We start from the raw sequence: 15,351 nt of genomic DNA on the forward strand, positions 1-15,351 counted from the left end.
TCCTCAGCTCCTCAGCTGTGCAATGGATATAATAGCTTTTACAACAATATTGGTACAATAAAATAAAAATGCAAAACCATCAGATACTATCATGATGGGAGTCCAGGAAGATCTAGATTTTCAGAGTCCACAGAAAATGAGAAGACATAACAAAATTCATTATATGAAATGGCTTTAAAATGCTAGAACTTTCAGGCACATTTTAAATGATGACACGGACATATGCTTTAGTAAACGTACACGGCTGAACTTTTTCCCCCTCTCCATAATTATTTCTATTTTATAATAGTTGCAAGAGGCTGCAGGCAATGCATTTTCTTGTATTTTTGGATGGCTGAAGTCATCTGGTTTTCCTGATGCTATACTATTTATTCAAGGTGTTTAAGACTGATAACCAAGCAGAGATGCACTCTCTAGACTTTCCCATTGCTGCAGTAACACACTGCCTAAAATGGCCAACAAATATAGGGGTGGTTTTTTTCAACTAAATTGAGGAAAACACAAAATTTTATATTCATATAAAAATACCTATATGATAAGCAAAAGCCCAAAAAAGCCATGGCAGATTAACCCCTTAGGGGTTTTGTTTAAGGGTTTTGAGCGCTCCTGAGTGGGAAGTTGAGTTGTTCATCACCAAAAGTGTTTTCTGCATAATCACAATTCCTATGATATTCTAGACCTTATGAATTTATTAAAGTGCAGAAAGTTGAATGTCATTAAATGGATGATTCTAACAGCTCTTGCAGATAGGAATAAAGTGGCTAATGAGATCTGTCCATATTGCCTTATTCCTAAGGCACAGATCATCTTTATGCTAGATGCAATGCCAAATGGCTGTTTCCACCTTTGTATACCTCACCTTTCATGATCACACATAGATGAATAGCTTTTTGGACTGCATCTATAACTAACCTCAGACACTGTTTCATGAACTCGATTCCAGCCTTACTAGTATGAAGCTGAGCAAAGATGAATTGTATTAATTGTTTGGAAAAGCATCCATTTATGTACCTAAAAGAAATGAGTGTGTGCAAAATGTAAGCAGATCACCTTTCAAGAGCTTTGTCAAAGCAAGCTTGAAGAATATTAAATGCATATACTTCTGTAAGTTTTTTCCCTGTTTTGACCTGATTTTTTTTATAACTTGGTATAATTCCACTGAAATCAACAAGCCTCTTGCAGCTGGTATCCTTTGAAGTTCTTTCTAATCTAATTTTTGTTCAGAAAGAAACTAAGGAAAAAAAAAGAATAAAACTTTGAACAATGAAATCAAACACTGGAAGTTAAAAATGTAAGCTCCCTTTAGGTTTGCTTAAGAATATAAATTAGGAATAAAAGCTGTTATGATACATCCATTTTGAGAGTACTAAGCAATCACAACTTCTACTTACACAAAGGCATTATCAATGACCAGTAACAGCCTTCGTAGCAGGTATCAAAAAAGCTGTTTTCCTCTTTAAATTCACTTAAAGGAAAAGGCAAGAAAAAAAGCCTAAAATACAATTCCAAACCAATCAGCATTTTAAAAGTATGTTTTATATTATGACCCTTGCAATGACTTCTCTGGTATTCTTTGCTCTTTAAGGAAGTGTTGTTCAGCAGAATTTGATGCAAGAAATGTTGAAGGACAGTGAAAGCAGAAAAGTGAGAGCACCTTCATAGCCAGCATCCTTCTCAAGTCCCCTGGGGGGCTACAGAGCTTTGGTTTATGTGGGTAGATTTTGTTTTTGCTGTTTACCCTTGCTTCATATATTTCTAATCTCTGCTCCAGTAGTCAATGAAAAAGACAGTTCTTGAAGCCTCTGTGGTGGGTTTTTTGGTCTATAAGGAAGCCTTTTCCTTTTAAAGAGGGTTTGTACCCAGAAGAGCCTTGAGAAATGCTTAACTGGGCCCTGTGTTCTCAGCAGAAGTGGGCTGACAGCAGAGACTATGAAGCAAGCCTTGGAGGTCAGACCATGACAGTGTCCACACGTCCTTCACTGCTGTGATTTATCTGATAGTCTCCACACCTTGTATTGCTGCAGGTAATCAAACATGTAACTTCCACAGGAGAAGGTTTGCACCCACTTATGTCACTCTGGAGAAAGGTCTCTGCTTTCCAAGATGTTGTTCCAGTTTGTATATGTGTGTGATTAAAAGCAGAAGTTTTCCTTATAATTTATTAGAGCAACAGAAAGGTTACTTAGGTAGTAAAGTGGCCCATAGTAGGAATCCAAATATTAGAATAAGACTATAGGAATCAACCTATCCTTATACTAAACTAGAAAGAAACTGAGAAATAAAGAGACCAGATTGTCTTCAAAATTCAATTAGAAACCAAGAAAGTGCCTAAAAGAAACAAAAAGTATCATGAATATGATATTTGGTGTTAACATTGAAAGACTTCAAGAATATATGTTTTGTTCTGAATAAGTTGTCATTCTCCTTACACTGTTAACTATCATAAGGAGCAAGCTATATTTCATGTTCTGTTTTTTACTGCAATTATTTTAGTAAAATTAACTCATTTTTTAAATTACATTGTTCAAGAGCACTTAGCAATAGAATATATGGTATACTGTCCTTTGTATGGATGAAAATCTTATCTCACACACTGCTAAAGAAAATCAGTAAGGTATCCAAGGATACAGTAGAATACCACCACGATGTTGAGATAGTTATAAAATACAGACTTGCTATTAAATAGACTAAAATATTTCAAATGATACCATAGCTCTAATGTACCTCACCAAAAGTTAATCAGTGAAAAGGTCTGGTGTAGTGTTTAGAAGATGGAAATTTACTTCCTTCTCCTTTGCTTATCACTATTAAAAAATTATTTCCTTTTATATTTCCTTACTTTGATTGGAAAATCTCTAGAAAGAAACCTGTGCCATCTTGTAGACATGGGACCTACATTCCACTGTGGTATGCAGCAGTATTACTGAAAAGCTGGACTAGCAAAGTACCAGAATGAGACAAGATCTGCTCCAGAGTACTGTGGTCTCTGCCTAATCACCAACGCCATTTGGTTTAGACAAAATGGAGCTGCTTGTGTTTCCTTTGAAGGTTTTGATCCAGCATGACTGAGTCCAATTCTGCTTTATAAATGAAATGCTATGAAATCTTAGCTAGGGAATGCAGCTGGGGAGTTTTTTTTTCATGTGACTCATCCTCACTTTATGGAAAACCATCTTATCATGGATAGAAATGGTGCACAGGCCTTTAATTAAGTCAGCTCTAAGTTTTGCCTGAATGATTAATAAAATGAGATGATTCTCTGTCTTGCTATGAAAGCTCTATTTTTCTGTGTTCCTCCATTCTTTTTTGTGCTTAAAGTCTTTCTTCAAATCAGATCCCCAAGTTGATATTTGTTCCTTTAGCTCACCTCAGAACTGTAATCTGTGGTTAATCAAGCTAATTTTTTTTTTTGTCACAAAATTTGAAAAGAAAAGAAAAACAAAAAAGCAATAACAATAACCATTTGTTGTGGCTGTTCACAAAGCATGACATTTTCATGGCTAAAACTGCCTAAAGGAATAGAGAAATTAATTTCAATAAATTGGATTTTATGTGCATAAAATACCTCCAAACAAATGAAAAACTATGAGATGACATCTGGATCATAGGAGATATACCCATTGACTCTAACGGATGTTGAACTGGATCCTTGATGAACGAACTTCCCTGTGAATAATTGTGAGGCAGCAGCACCAAGTAGAAAAGGTAACAAGGCACAAGGCTGAGGAAGCAGGTCAGAGTAGGAGGAGTATTTACCACAGCACAGTTTTCTGGCCATGCAGAACATAGCACTAGAAACGACACAGCTCTTGTGTCAAGTCTCAATGTCCTCTGGCCCCCTGTGCTCACAAGCCCTATGTGGGCATCAGTACAGGTTTGGTTCAGCACTTTTTCTCATTAGTGCTGCCTATACATTCTCCACATTACATCCCATGGGTCTACCTGAAGCAGGGTAAACACAAAATCGTGGACTTCCATTTATGAATTTGATACACCTGTTGATATCCCCTTTAATATCAAAAAAGGTAGGCTTAGAAATCAAATGGAATGCATAGATCTACACATTTATGATGGACACTAATATTCATGCATGTGTGCATACAGCAAGGAAAAATTTTACTGAAGGTTTCCAGTAGGAGAATAGTGACAATTAATTGCAAAGGTAGTGAACAGTATGGTTCACAGCATACCTACAGAAATGGGTGTTCCATTTATATAAATACATGTGTGTATACAGATAGATTTTTCTTTTCATTCAGAAGTAGTGCAAAAAATCAAACTTTTCTGTTTATGCTTATTTTGTTTTCAATTCAAGTTTTGTAAATTATGGTAATCTGTTTTGAGCAAGTGTCTGCTCTAAGATCTATGGTTGAAAGTCAGTGGTCACTTTAATGAAAGGAACACACTTAAAACTGTGAAACAATAATACATGAGGCACAATCAGTATAATGTTCCAGACCCAGAAGAATAAAAGGGAAATTTACAGCTTTATGGAACCCTACTTAATCTGTGGGATCCCCCAGCTCTTTCTTGTTGTCTTCTATCAGTGTTGGCAAATTTGAAGATGAGGTCCAGCTTTGAGAGGAGCCAGCTGATATGAATCCATACTGCTTCTCTGTTCTCTGCCCAGCCCAAGTAGCACTTGGGGAGCTACTAAGGATGGTCATAATTTAGGTGAAAAGGATTAGATTAGCTCTTTCATCAGATCAGTCACCTGACCTGACTCCAACAGTGCTTGCACCAGTACAAGGGAGGTGATCACAAGACAAATTTAGCTTTCTGTGTGCCAGTCTCTAACCCAGACTAATAGTCTCTAAAGTATTTTACTGTTTAGAGTCAGATTTTGGTGTTTAGGGGTTCTGTTGTGATTATAAAATGGAGAGATTACAGAGAGAGATTAAAATAGGCAGATTATAAAATGGAAGTATATAGACAGAATAAAGTGACAAAGTGGGTAGGTATCCTCAATAAACACAAGGATCAGGGCATCACACAAGAAAGGCAAAGGCTTTTCAGAAACTTCCTAGAAGTAGGATCAAACTCAATAGCCCAAGGAAAACCTTCTATTGAACAGTCAAATTTTAGCTTGAGATGCATGAAAGATCTCTCCAGCAGAGATGGGTAAACAGTAATGCTGTTTTACCCATACAAAGAGTGGCAGGGGAAGGGAAGGGGATAAGCAGGCTAACCAGCAACAATGTATAGAAAACCACAAGGTTATCTGAGCTAGTTGCTTGTCATATCACAATAGGCAGACTCATGAAACTATCTTCATGAACATTAAAAATGTGAGTGGATAGGCCACAGGATTCCCTTTCCAGATGAGTATCAGACCTTAGGGTTGCCCAAAGCTTTCCATAATAAATATTTTAAGTTCTAAAACAACTTCTTCCAAGAACAAAGGTTTGAACCACCAGCTTTGCATTAAAGCCTATTTCTTGACCGCTTTGGAGCACTCCTCCCTGCATACCAATTCATACCAAATACTGATGGATATTCAATATTAAACAACTAATTAAAATTTTTTGCTGTTTTCATTGCTTTGAACAAGAAGCTGGTTTGGGCATTTTCAGGTCTTCATACAAATTGTACCTCTGCAGGTCTCATTGCTAAACTTAATTAATAGTTATTATTATTTATGACTGTACTGCATACTAGTCCAAATTGGTCTTCTAAAAAGAGAGCCTGTGGCTGTGTTCTTGGACCTTTTTTTCATCTTTTTTCTTTTCTGAAATAACATTATTAGTTCAAATCTTGTAGCTTGTTTTTATATGACTACTGCTTTGTCTTTGTCTTTCTTTTTCTCCCTTTTACCCTTCTGACATTCTGATTTTAAACTGCTCCAACCTAACTTCATTCTGATTTCTTACTCATGGATGCTTCAAGGACTCACATTGCTGATTATCATCCTTTCATTAGCCCAGACCTTAATTTTATTTCAAAGGTCATATGGTCTGTATGTCCAGGGAGCAGAGGAACTGGCTTGTGCTCATACACACACATCTTTCTCCTTAACTGATACCCATGAGCCTGTTAGTGCTCTTTGTGTGAAAACTTGCCATTGCCATCTCCAGAACACTGATAAAATCTGCCAGTTCTGCTGAAATCCCAATTTGTATTCTGCTGTCTGTTGTCTCTTGTTCTTTGTTCCCATTGCCCAGTTTTCACTGACTTCTGAAATTTCTGATATTCACAGACACTAAAATCTCTTTCTGAATCATTACGAGCAGAAGAGGACACTACTGCACCAGCTCACTCTTCTCTCCAGTCTGGTTTAAAACTGTCATCTGACTTTTTTAAATGCTATTGGGTTTGCTCCATCTTTTTTTGTTTCTCATGTGCTGCAATTTTCCCATTTGTTTTAGTAAAATGGTTAGAAATCAAGGGATGAAAACCACACCATTTAGTATTATGAAAAGCACACACATAGTATTATTTCTAGCAATATGAATATTATCTTTCCAATCCATGTCCTATCCAGTGATTGCTTCAGATTCCAAATTTGCTTTAGAAAATTCTAAGTTGGTGCTTAATTCTCTACCTGCCTCATCTTCTACAACTCTCCCATCCCTATTTCCTCTGATATTTCATGCTTATGATGAATTAACTCCTGATATACAGATTCTGTGATGTTCTGTCTTTATTAAAAGTGAAAAGCTAACATTTGACTGTATGAGCAAATACATTCCTTCTCATTTATTATTGTGAAAGTAACATATAACACCATCCCTAAAGCATTAGATGCATAAAAGAGAGGAACAGAAACCACTGTGATCATTACTAAAATAAATGCTAAGAAATTACATTACCAGAAAACCTTGGCAGAATCAGCTAATTATAGTTGGCACAGATAGATTATGGATAGCCAGCTACAGTAATCTGAATCCTTCTGTGAGAATCCTCTGGGTTTGGCTATATTTTTCTGTGGAGAGCTACCCCCAGATTGAAAAATTCCACTTTTTACAGGAATTAAGACTACAAAATATTGTGTCTGCTTTCACCATCTACAGCACAGAGGATTCTTTAAAATTTTGGCAGCTTTCATATGAAAGTCACCAAGAGAATTAAATGATCTAAACCCCCTCCTTTGAGTGCTTGAGAGCCCTTAATAGAACTTCTCATTCACATCCAGTAGGGTACAGCACCTGAACCCATCCCCTGTTTCCCTAGCACCCCCCATTCAGTGCACAGCACAAACAAATGAAGTTCCTTTGTGCAGGGCTTCACTTGCAGCTACTGAAGACATGGAAACATGGCAGAAGCAGGGGACTGTAGAACAAGAAAGGATAGGCTTTAGAGCAGTCCAGTCCTGCTTTAACAAACTGCCCTTGTTCCCAAGCTTTGCTGTGTTAGTCATGGAAAAAGACTTTTCACTAGTCTGTTTCCAGAAATGCCATCTACTCTTTCAAATACATAGCCAGCCTTAGACAACAGACTGCATCCAATAGCAATGGTTTTGTTGTTAGTATATGAGGCAAGATGAAATCCCAAGTGTTATGCAAAATCAGGCCCTTGCTTTCTCAGAAAGGGCACTTCCCTTTAGTTGTTCCCTCAGACTGCCCCAGTGCTCATCCATGTGCCCTAATGCCACATGTGCACGGGCACACTGGAATGCAGACAATGCCTGCTTAGCTGGTAGAAGCCATGCAGCTGTCAAGGTTGCAGCTGAGATGAAATCAGAGAGTAGTTTAGGTTGGGAAACACTTCTTAGACCATTGAGTCCAGCCACTAACCCAGCACTGCAAGGCCACCACTAAGCCATGTCCCTAAGTGCCACCTCCTCAGGTCTTTTAAATACCTCCAGGAATTATGATTCCACCAACTTCCTTGGGTGGCAGAATGATACTGGGGAAGACCCTACAAGAAAATGAGTGGAACTGGAGCACTTGCTATTGAGTGAGGGCTGGTTAGCCCATGCACTGCCTGATGATGCTATTTGATGATGACATAACATAACTCACAAAGGGAAATGAGTTCATAGGCTGTTCATGCCACTTGTGACTATAAGTATAGCATTTCTTTTCCCCCAAGCACCTGACTTTGCATCCTGAACTTGTATGCATGTAAACTTTCTCCTTCTTCACTAAAGATACACCAACAGCCATAAAATATTGGCCAGATAGCTGCCACAAACTGTTAGGGATTAAGAGCAAAATATCCCCAAAACGATTTCAGCTCATATCTTTCCTGTGCTTGAAACCATATTTAGAAAATCAAATTTCCCTACACATTAAAGTGTTACATGTGTGTCGATTTTGCATGTGGAAAAGAAAATTTTGTGCACGCACTGGGTATACACACAAACAGCTTTTGATTATAGTGTAAGTAGTGCCTTTAGAAAATTGTGTCCCATTAAAGAATTTACATTTATCCTCCCAGCAGAAGAAATCAAAAAATGTCTAGCGAGGAACTAAATTAGTGAAAGAGAGGACTTAGAAAATATTGTCCTCTGTGTAGCAATAGTAACACCTCGTTATTGTCTTATATAGAGAACAAACAAATTGGATAATTTGTAGCTCGGATAAGCAAGCCCTGGTTAATGGAGCCATACAGGAAGTGAGGGACAATGGGAGTGTGCATTCCCCTGCCTAGGAACCTCTCCTGACGCAGAGCAGGAGCGCTCTGCCACGCTGACTCTGACTTTGCAAGGGGCAGGTGCAGATTTAGCTCCATTAACATCAATAAACTGGCTACCAGAGCAGACCACAGTGTGGGGAGGATGCAACAGATACATCTGGGGAAGAGGTCTAAGAAATCACTCCAGCCAGCCAGTGCAGGAAAGCAGAGGCAAATTTTGAAAACCAGCTGGGCAAGGTACAATTATCTTTCAAGGCTCAGGCCAGGTAATCCTCCTTAATTGACAGTAGCGGATGACTTTCTCATAATGTCAGGAATTTTAAGAGAATGAATAATTTTATAGATGGCAACAAGAAATAGCAGAGTTCCAAATTTTCAATAATGCTGCTAGCATAGAGCTATTGCTTTTAGAGTACATTCCAGTCTATTATGCATTGAAGATATAGATAAAAAAACCTCAGCAATGAAGATATAGATAAAAAAACCTCAGCAACTAAAAAATTAAAAAAAAATATAAGGCACTGTGGGGACTAAATTATTGTAGCTTGGTGGAAACTGTTCTTCTCAATGTTATCTTCACCTCCAAATTCTGTACAGGATTCCTGTTTGTTCCTGGACTTGTACTGACTGAGACTAGGTCTTGGCCTTATTATCTGATAGTTCGTAATATCTACTTCTTGATGACTTGATAAGAAATTACATTTTAAAAAGCTTGATATTAATTTAAAACCTACAAGGTTTTGCTTATTATTTCTGAGACAGCCTATTCAACTTCTAGTCAGCAGCTACAGCAAAGTACACTGACCTCATTGATGAGGTAATCAATTATGCTGGAACAAAACAAACTCGTAACTAGAAAGAAAGTAACCCTATGGTTTTATACAGAGCCAGAGAAAACAGAGAGAAAGCCCATTTGGCAATTGACATAGGACAAAACATTTCATTTCCAGGTTCCAAGAAGATATATTTTAAATTTGTATTATATGCGATTTAAAAAATCAATGTTCTTCTATGCTGGACAGCTTTACTTGCAATGAATGAAGACAAACCAGGGCACACATCCAAAGCTGTGGCTCTACAAGCATGTGGCACTCAGGAATGGAGGTTTACGTGCCAGCAACTGCAATTATCCCAACTAGCAATGATTTAGCATTCTGTGATATCTAGAGCCCAAAAAACACAGGCTATGCCTTATATCACAACCATCTGAAATCCAGGTTTAAATTCTGCCTTTAAAGAAACTGCAGCACAGCTTGCTGCTGTGTGCACGCTGGAGAATAAAAATGATTAATTCCGCCCATCACTGAAGTTTTTGCTTATGAGTATCACAAGCCTTTGCTGTGTGCAGCAGAAAAAAAAGAAAATAATTTTTATGCTTAGTTTCTGATCCTTATTCAAAATCATGCAACAGTGCTAATTACTAAACACTGGGAAGACTGAATAAAATATCATAAAATGCTGACTTAAAAACCTACAAAACAGAACACCTTAAATTAACCACATTATTTTAGTACATGATTTTTAGTGCCTGAGCTCAGAAAATATTTTCATGTTAAAATTAACAGAGGAAAGTAACTGGAAAAGAAGCAAATCAAAATGGAAGTACACCATGTAATGCACACTGCCATGATGAACCAAACATCTGGAAAAAAGAGCAGAATGATCAATCCCTCACCAGAAGAAAAAGAGACATGTAAAGATTGGCTTGAGAAAAAAAGATTTCCTCTTGGAATCACCACAGCGGGAGCCAGAGGAAGCTTTGCACCCGGAGACCTAATGTCATCTGTTAAGCTAACAAAACTAGTCTGGAAGAAGAAAAAAAGTAAGACTTTATCTTTTCATCCCCTCCCACTTCACTGCTCATCTCCCTAGTGCTTATCTTGATCCCAGTTTTCTTTTTCTGAGTTTTTTTTCCTCCCTCTCCCTCTTCCTTCCTTGCTTTTTTTTTTTTTGATGCTAACAGAGGGAGCAGCATGGGTACCTGATGGCAGCTGCCTCCTAACCCGAGCCCTGCCTTTGTCGTTTGCATTGTCACATGGAGCAATCACAGACTCCACCACGGAGGAGCAGAAGGGGTCAGGGACAGAGGGGATGCCGCAGATCCTGCCTGGCCCTGGGAGCCCCGAAGAGGCTGCTGGGGCCAGCCCAAGGCTGTGACACCAGGTCCCGTCACAGCCAGGGGAGCAAACACCCCAGATGTGGTCAATGCCTGGTGCCACTGCACGGTTTTCAAAGAAACCACAGAAATCCCCTACCTAAGTCAGCCACTTTCAGCCCAGTTTGCCACGAGCATGTAATGCATGACATGTAAGGCAAAACGTGCCCTGACCGAGGAGGAATCCCCAGTGGGATTTTCTCTAGGATGCCCCACCACAAAACACTGACAGTGTGGTTGCAGGGTTGCCAGAGCACAAGAGCTTCTCTCTGTACCAAATCACAAACTAAACTAAGCACGAGAATACAATGTGCATTACATGGACATGTTAATCTTACATTTACACATGGAAAAATCCTAATGCAATGTATTATTCCTCTGAGGTTTTACGCCATATTCTTCTTTCATTTACAAAAGAACAGACCTGCCCTGCACAACTCAGGCTGTAATTTGAACAGTAATTTTTTACATTAATACCACATAAGCAACAATCAGCAATGGCTTATGCTGTTGGGAGAGTAAGTACAACTACAGGATATCAATAACCTGTAGGGACACAGTGAGAGACATCTCGCCAGCATTTCGGTTCTGCACACTGTCTCCCTGGAGTTCAAAACACTCTGGGGACAGGACTCCATCCATCCACAGGGAAGGCATTACAAGGTTCACAGAACTGAATGAAGTACAACTAAATTGCACACTTAGGCACAGCTCTACATTAGGCTGAAAATAGCTGCATTTTCTAGTGCTTGTGTTATCTTAAAAAAATACCTTGAATAATTACTCATAAAATTAAAAAGAATAAAACCAGATAGTCCTGGCCAAGTTAGCTTGGTGTATCTTTGTGCAAATTGCCTCATTTTATCCACTGATGGCGCATCTAGAAATTGGACATATCTGAATTTTAAGCTTGAAATATGAACTCTACAAATCTGTATTTCTGTGTATGTATTGTAAGCCCACACCAGGGAACACTTTAAAAAATAAAAATAAACATCTAAACTTTGAATGCACTTTAAGGGTCAAAAAGCAATGGGAACAAATGCATTATTTAATCGCAAAAACCACACTCCATTCAGGGCAAGGCGAAGGAGGAAGCTCAGGCTCCCAGAGGCATGTGAAGTGAGGACTGCTTTGAGGGGCTGCTGCAAACAGGGCTGGAGCTCAACCTTCCCTCAGCCCTGCCTCTGCCTAGGAGAGGTGGCAAGGTTGAAAATCTGGAGAAGACAGGCAGTTTTTTATAAGAATTAGCTGCCATTTTCTCAGGCACAGTGAAACAGAGAGGAAAAATACTGGGAATTCCTTGCTTACAATAAAATAAAGGCATTACTCAAAACTGAGAAGAAGGCTGTTAAAAAGAGGGGCTACTCACACGAGGCTTGGAGTGAATGATAAAATTCTTAGCCTTTTTAATAGCCCATTGTTATCAGCTACATCTCTACTGCAGCGTCTTTGTTTTTCCTCCACCCTCATTAAGGGTTAGGTCAATTTCTTACCTGATCAAAACAGGCTCTGCTGTCATTATATTGACTCAAAGCCAACAGTACCTTTTAAAAAATGCTCACAAAATACAGCTATGGTATGCTTACCCTGAGGTAGTTGAGGGTGAAGTTTGTCAGACCCATTCGAGTGATGTTTTTGGACAGCTGCTCCAGCACCTGAGGGTCTTGTGCCTTAAACAACAAAGGAAAAAAGAATTTTCACTTTGCTCTTCACTGGGGTATTTTTTCTATGTGCTTAGTGGAATGGAGGGAGGGTTCCCTGAAAAGCAGTGCCACTGCTATGGAAATTATACACTGATGCTAAATTTATGTAATAGGCTAGAGATCCATATGCAAAGGAAAATTTAAAGCGTTATGATATTGGAGCAGACTAAAGGCTGTTTTCCAATATGTTCCTTTGATCCCTGACCACCCATTCAATAGGTAGACCTAAGAGGTCTGGTCATGTAAGTGACCAAAGAGCTTCCTGAGGGATTGCAGTACACTTTGAGCTTCTATTTATTGGCTGTGAGTCCCAGGAGACTAGACAGAAAAAGGCAGGAATAAAGAACACATCATTTTATTTTTGTGGGTAAGAAACTTCAGCAGAAAGACCTCATCAAATATGTGACATTAAGCACAGTCTGGAGAACCCTTCTGATCCAAGTTATTTTACCAGAATTAAATGGAGAAAAATGCAAGTATAGTCCTTCCCTGACCCTAGCCAGGAGCTTTACCTGTGAGACCAGCCTCCTCTTTAAAATGAGATCAATCTCATTACTAAAATTAATACCTGCTGGTTGCTGTCTAACCTGCTTCCACGATGAATTTAGCATTCCCCTAAATGCATAATGTCAATCATGGCCATCCTCATTGTCCCTTAATGGGATACTGCTGAAGAGCTCAGTTGATCAGTTCCCTAAAAGAGCAGATAATCCTGGGACAGAATGGTAGGGTGGGTTTTCAAAGGTGTTTTCTTTAGGCTTGTAATAGCACTTTGGAAAAGGTCCAGTTTAAGCTGTATATGATTCCTCACTATTAATGCATTTTTATCTGGGGGTATCTAAGTAACTTGATGTCAAAATATAGGAAAATCTTTGTGTCTGTGTTCTTACCCTTTATAAAACCATACTCTTGCAATTGATTTTGTATATCAGGGTGCTACTAGCAGGAGTGGGTCTATGGTGAGGAAATGAAAGTGTCAATGGAAGTATGTTCTTTGTTTCTCTACAATTTATCTTATTATATTTTGACTTTAACTTGTAGAATATTTAATACTTCAATGCTTTATTGTGTGTGTTTTCATTCAATAACAAAAGAAAGTCGTGAAATGTGAAACAAAAAGAGGGTCTGCATTAAAATTCTAAAGGTTTCTAAGTAAATATATGGCAATTTCTTATCTTCTGTCTATGTAAGGGTAACATCAGTTTGCTTCATTTCAAAATTATCATTGGTACAACAGTGAAAATTCAGACTTTGGTCTGAATTTTCTGGTAGTTCAGGTCAATAAGAAGAGATTTTGGACCCAAATCATACAGACAACCAAGTGGGATTAAAAAGAAAATTACGTGCTAAAATAGAATGAAAACATAGCAACAGTGGCAATAATAGAGCACTGAAAAACAAGGGAGAAAGAACTTGTGAATAGATGTAGTTGCAGGCAAACCAAAATATTTATAGTTAATTGCCTTGGGTGTGAAATTTTCCGGAGTTCTTCATAAACCTAATCTCATCTCTTTGCATTAGGTCAAATGAATAAAGGATTACTTACATGCATGGCTAGAATGCTGCGTGGGACTAATTCTCTGTATTGTCTAATAGTAAAGTGCCATGTTTTTATTCTCATAAGGTCATCAAAAGTAAACTCCAAGATAAGACGTCCTTCTGTGCATACCTAGAATACATAAAATGCATGAAATAAATTCCCAGGAATTTTGTTTTCGTTGCTATTGTATCATCGATTAAACAACATTCAAAAATATCAGAGCAGTATTCTATTGTTCATCTCTGCTAGATTAATTGTTTTTCATCCTCTTGGGGAGAAAAAAGCGAATGTGGGAAAATTACTTCATAGGCCTTACCTCAGAGACAGTAACTTATAATGCTATAGATTTTACAGCATTTTACAAACATAGAATATTGTGTGCTAAATCTTATTTATTGCACCAATTCTCTTTTCCTCACGGTTTGCTACTGCTAATTAATGACTGAACCTCGCAGTGGAGGTGACTGTGGTGCAACTGAGTGCACTTGATGGCAAGTTGCTGAACCTCTCGTTCCCAACCTGGTTTAGACTTACTATAGGTTGGCATATAAACCTTTCTCTCATGTCCAGTTGGAGTAGGCAATGCCCTGAATGCCTGTGGCCAAACTTTTTTTTCACCATTTTCATAATATTTTTTTTCTTTTCCGAGCATTTTCTTCTGTTGGGTTTGTATTTGTGGTGAATTTCTTTTTTTAGGGGCGGGGTGGGGGGGTGGGGGGAGAGGTTGTTTTGGTTTTTTTTCCTCTTATCTAATTTTATTAATCCCCCCTTCCAAGGAAAGTCAGGTGGGTCCCTGCCATGGGGCCCTAGGAGCTGCATAGCCCACAGGTTTGAGAGTGAGGGGAGCAGAGGAGAGCCAGACAATGGAGTTACTTCCACAGAAAGTGGCTCTCACAGCTTTGTGAGGAATCTTGTCTAAGAAAGGACAGAAAATATAGGAGGAATAAATGCAGCAAGTGGGCGCTACCTATAAATGAAAAATAAATTACTGGGCACTTTTAAACAACCCTCTGCAATTTTTTGTGGAAAAAGTACATGGTTGTGGTCTTCTTTAAGGTGAAAAATACAAGTCCAGCATGGTATGTTGAGTGAGGACTCTGTGGAGTATTGAAAATTATGTCTGATTTGAGAATTAACTACCAATGTTGGTTTTTTTTTTTTAATTGTAGATTTAGACTTCCAATCCCTGTTCCTAGTAAACTTGCAAGTGCAGGGTACAGAGATATTGTGGAAACAGGGTGTAGTGGCTTTCAAAAGAGAGGGTTTCTGCAACTTTAATTTTAATAAAGTATTTGATTGAAAAATAACAATCCCAGATTCAGCTGAGTCTGTTGAGCCTTTTTAAAAGCTCCAACTCAGACTTGGCCAGCTCT

The 15,351-nt window shown here is 38.5% G+C and overlaps 1 protein-coding gene across 6 annotated transcripts in view; it reads right to left on the reverse strand.

Annotated features, from left to right (window-relative positions):
- Positions 1-15,351, reverse strand: part of LDB2 (LIM domain binding 2) — a 211,348-nt gene that overhangs the window by 33,243 nt on the left and 162,754 nt on the right. For all 6 annotated transcript variants that reach the window (XM_084204321.1, XM_084204322.1, XM_084204320.1 and 3 more), the window contains exons 4-5: positions 13,985-14,107; positions 12,322-12,405 (exon numbers count right to left, since the gene is read on the reverse strand). In XM_084204321.1, coding sequence (XP_084060447.1) covers positions 12,322-12,405; positions 13,985-14,107 — 207 coding nt within the window. The remainder of the gene's footprint in view (positions 1-12,321; positions 12,406-13,984; positions 14,108-15,351) is intronic.

This window comes from Fringilla coelebs (genome assembly GCF_963513975.1).
Source record: "Fringilla coelebs genome assembly, chromosome: 4".
NCBI classification, from domain to species: Eukaryota; Metazoa; Chordata; class Aves; order Passeriformes; family Fringillidae; genus Fringilla; species Fringilla coelebs.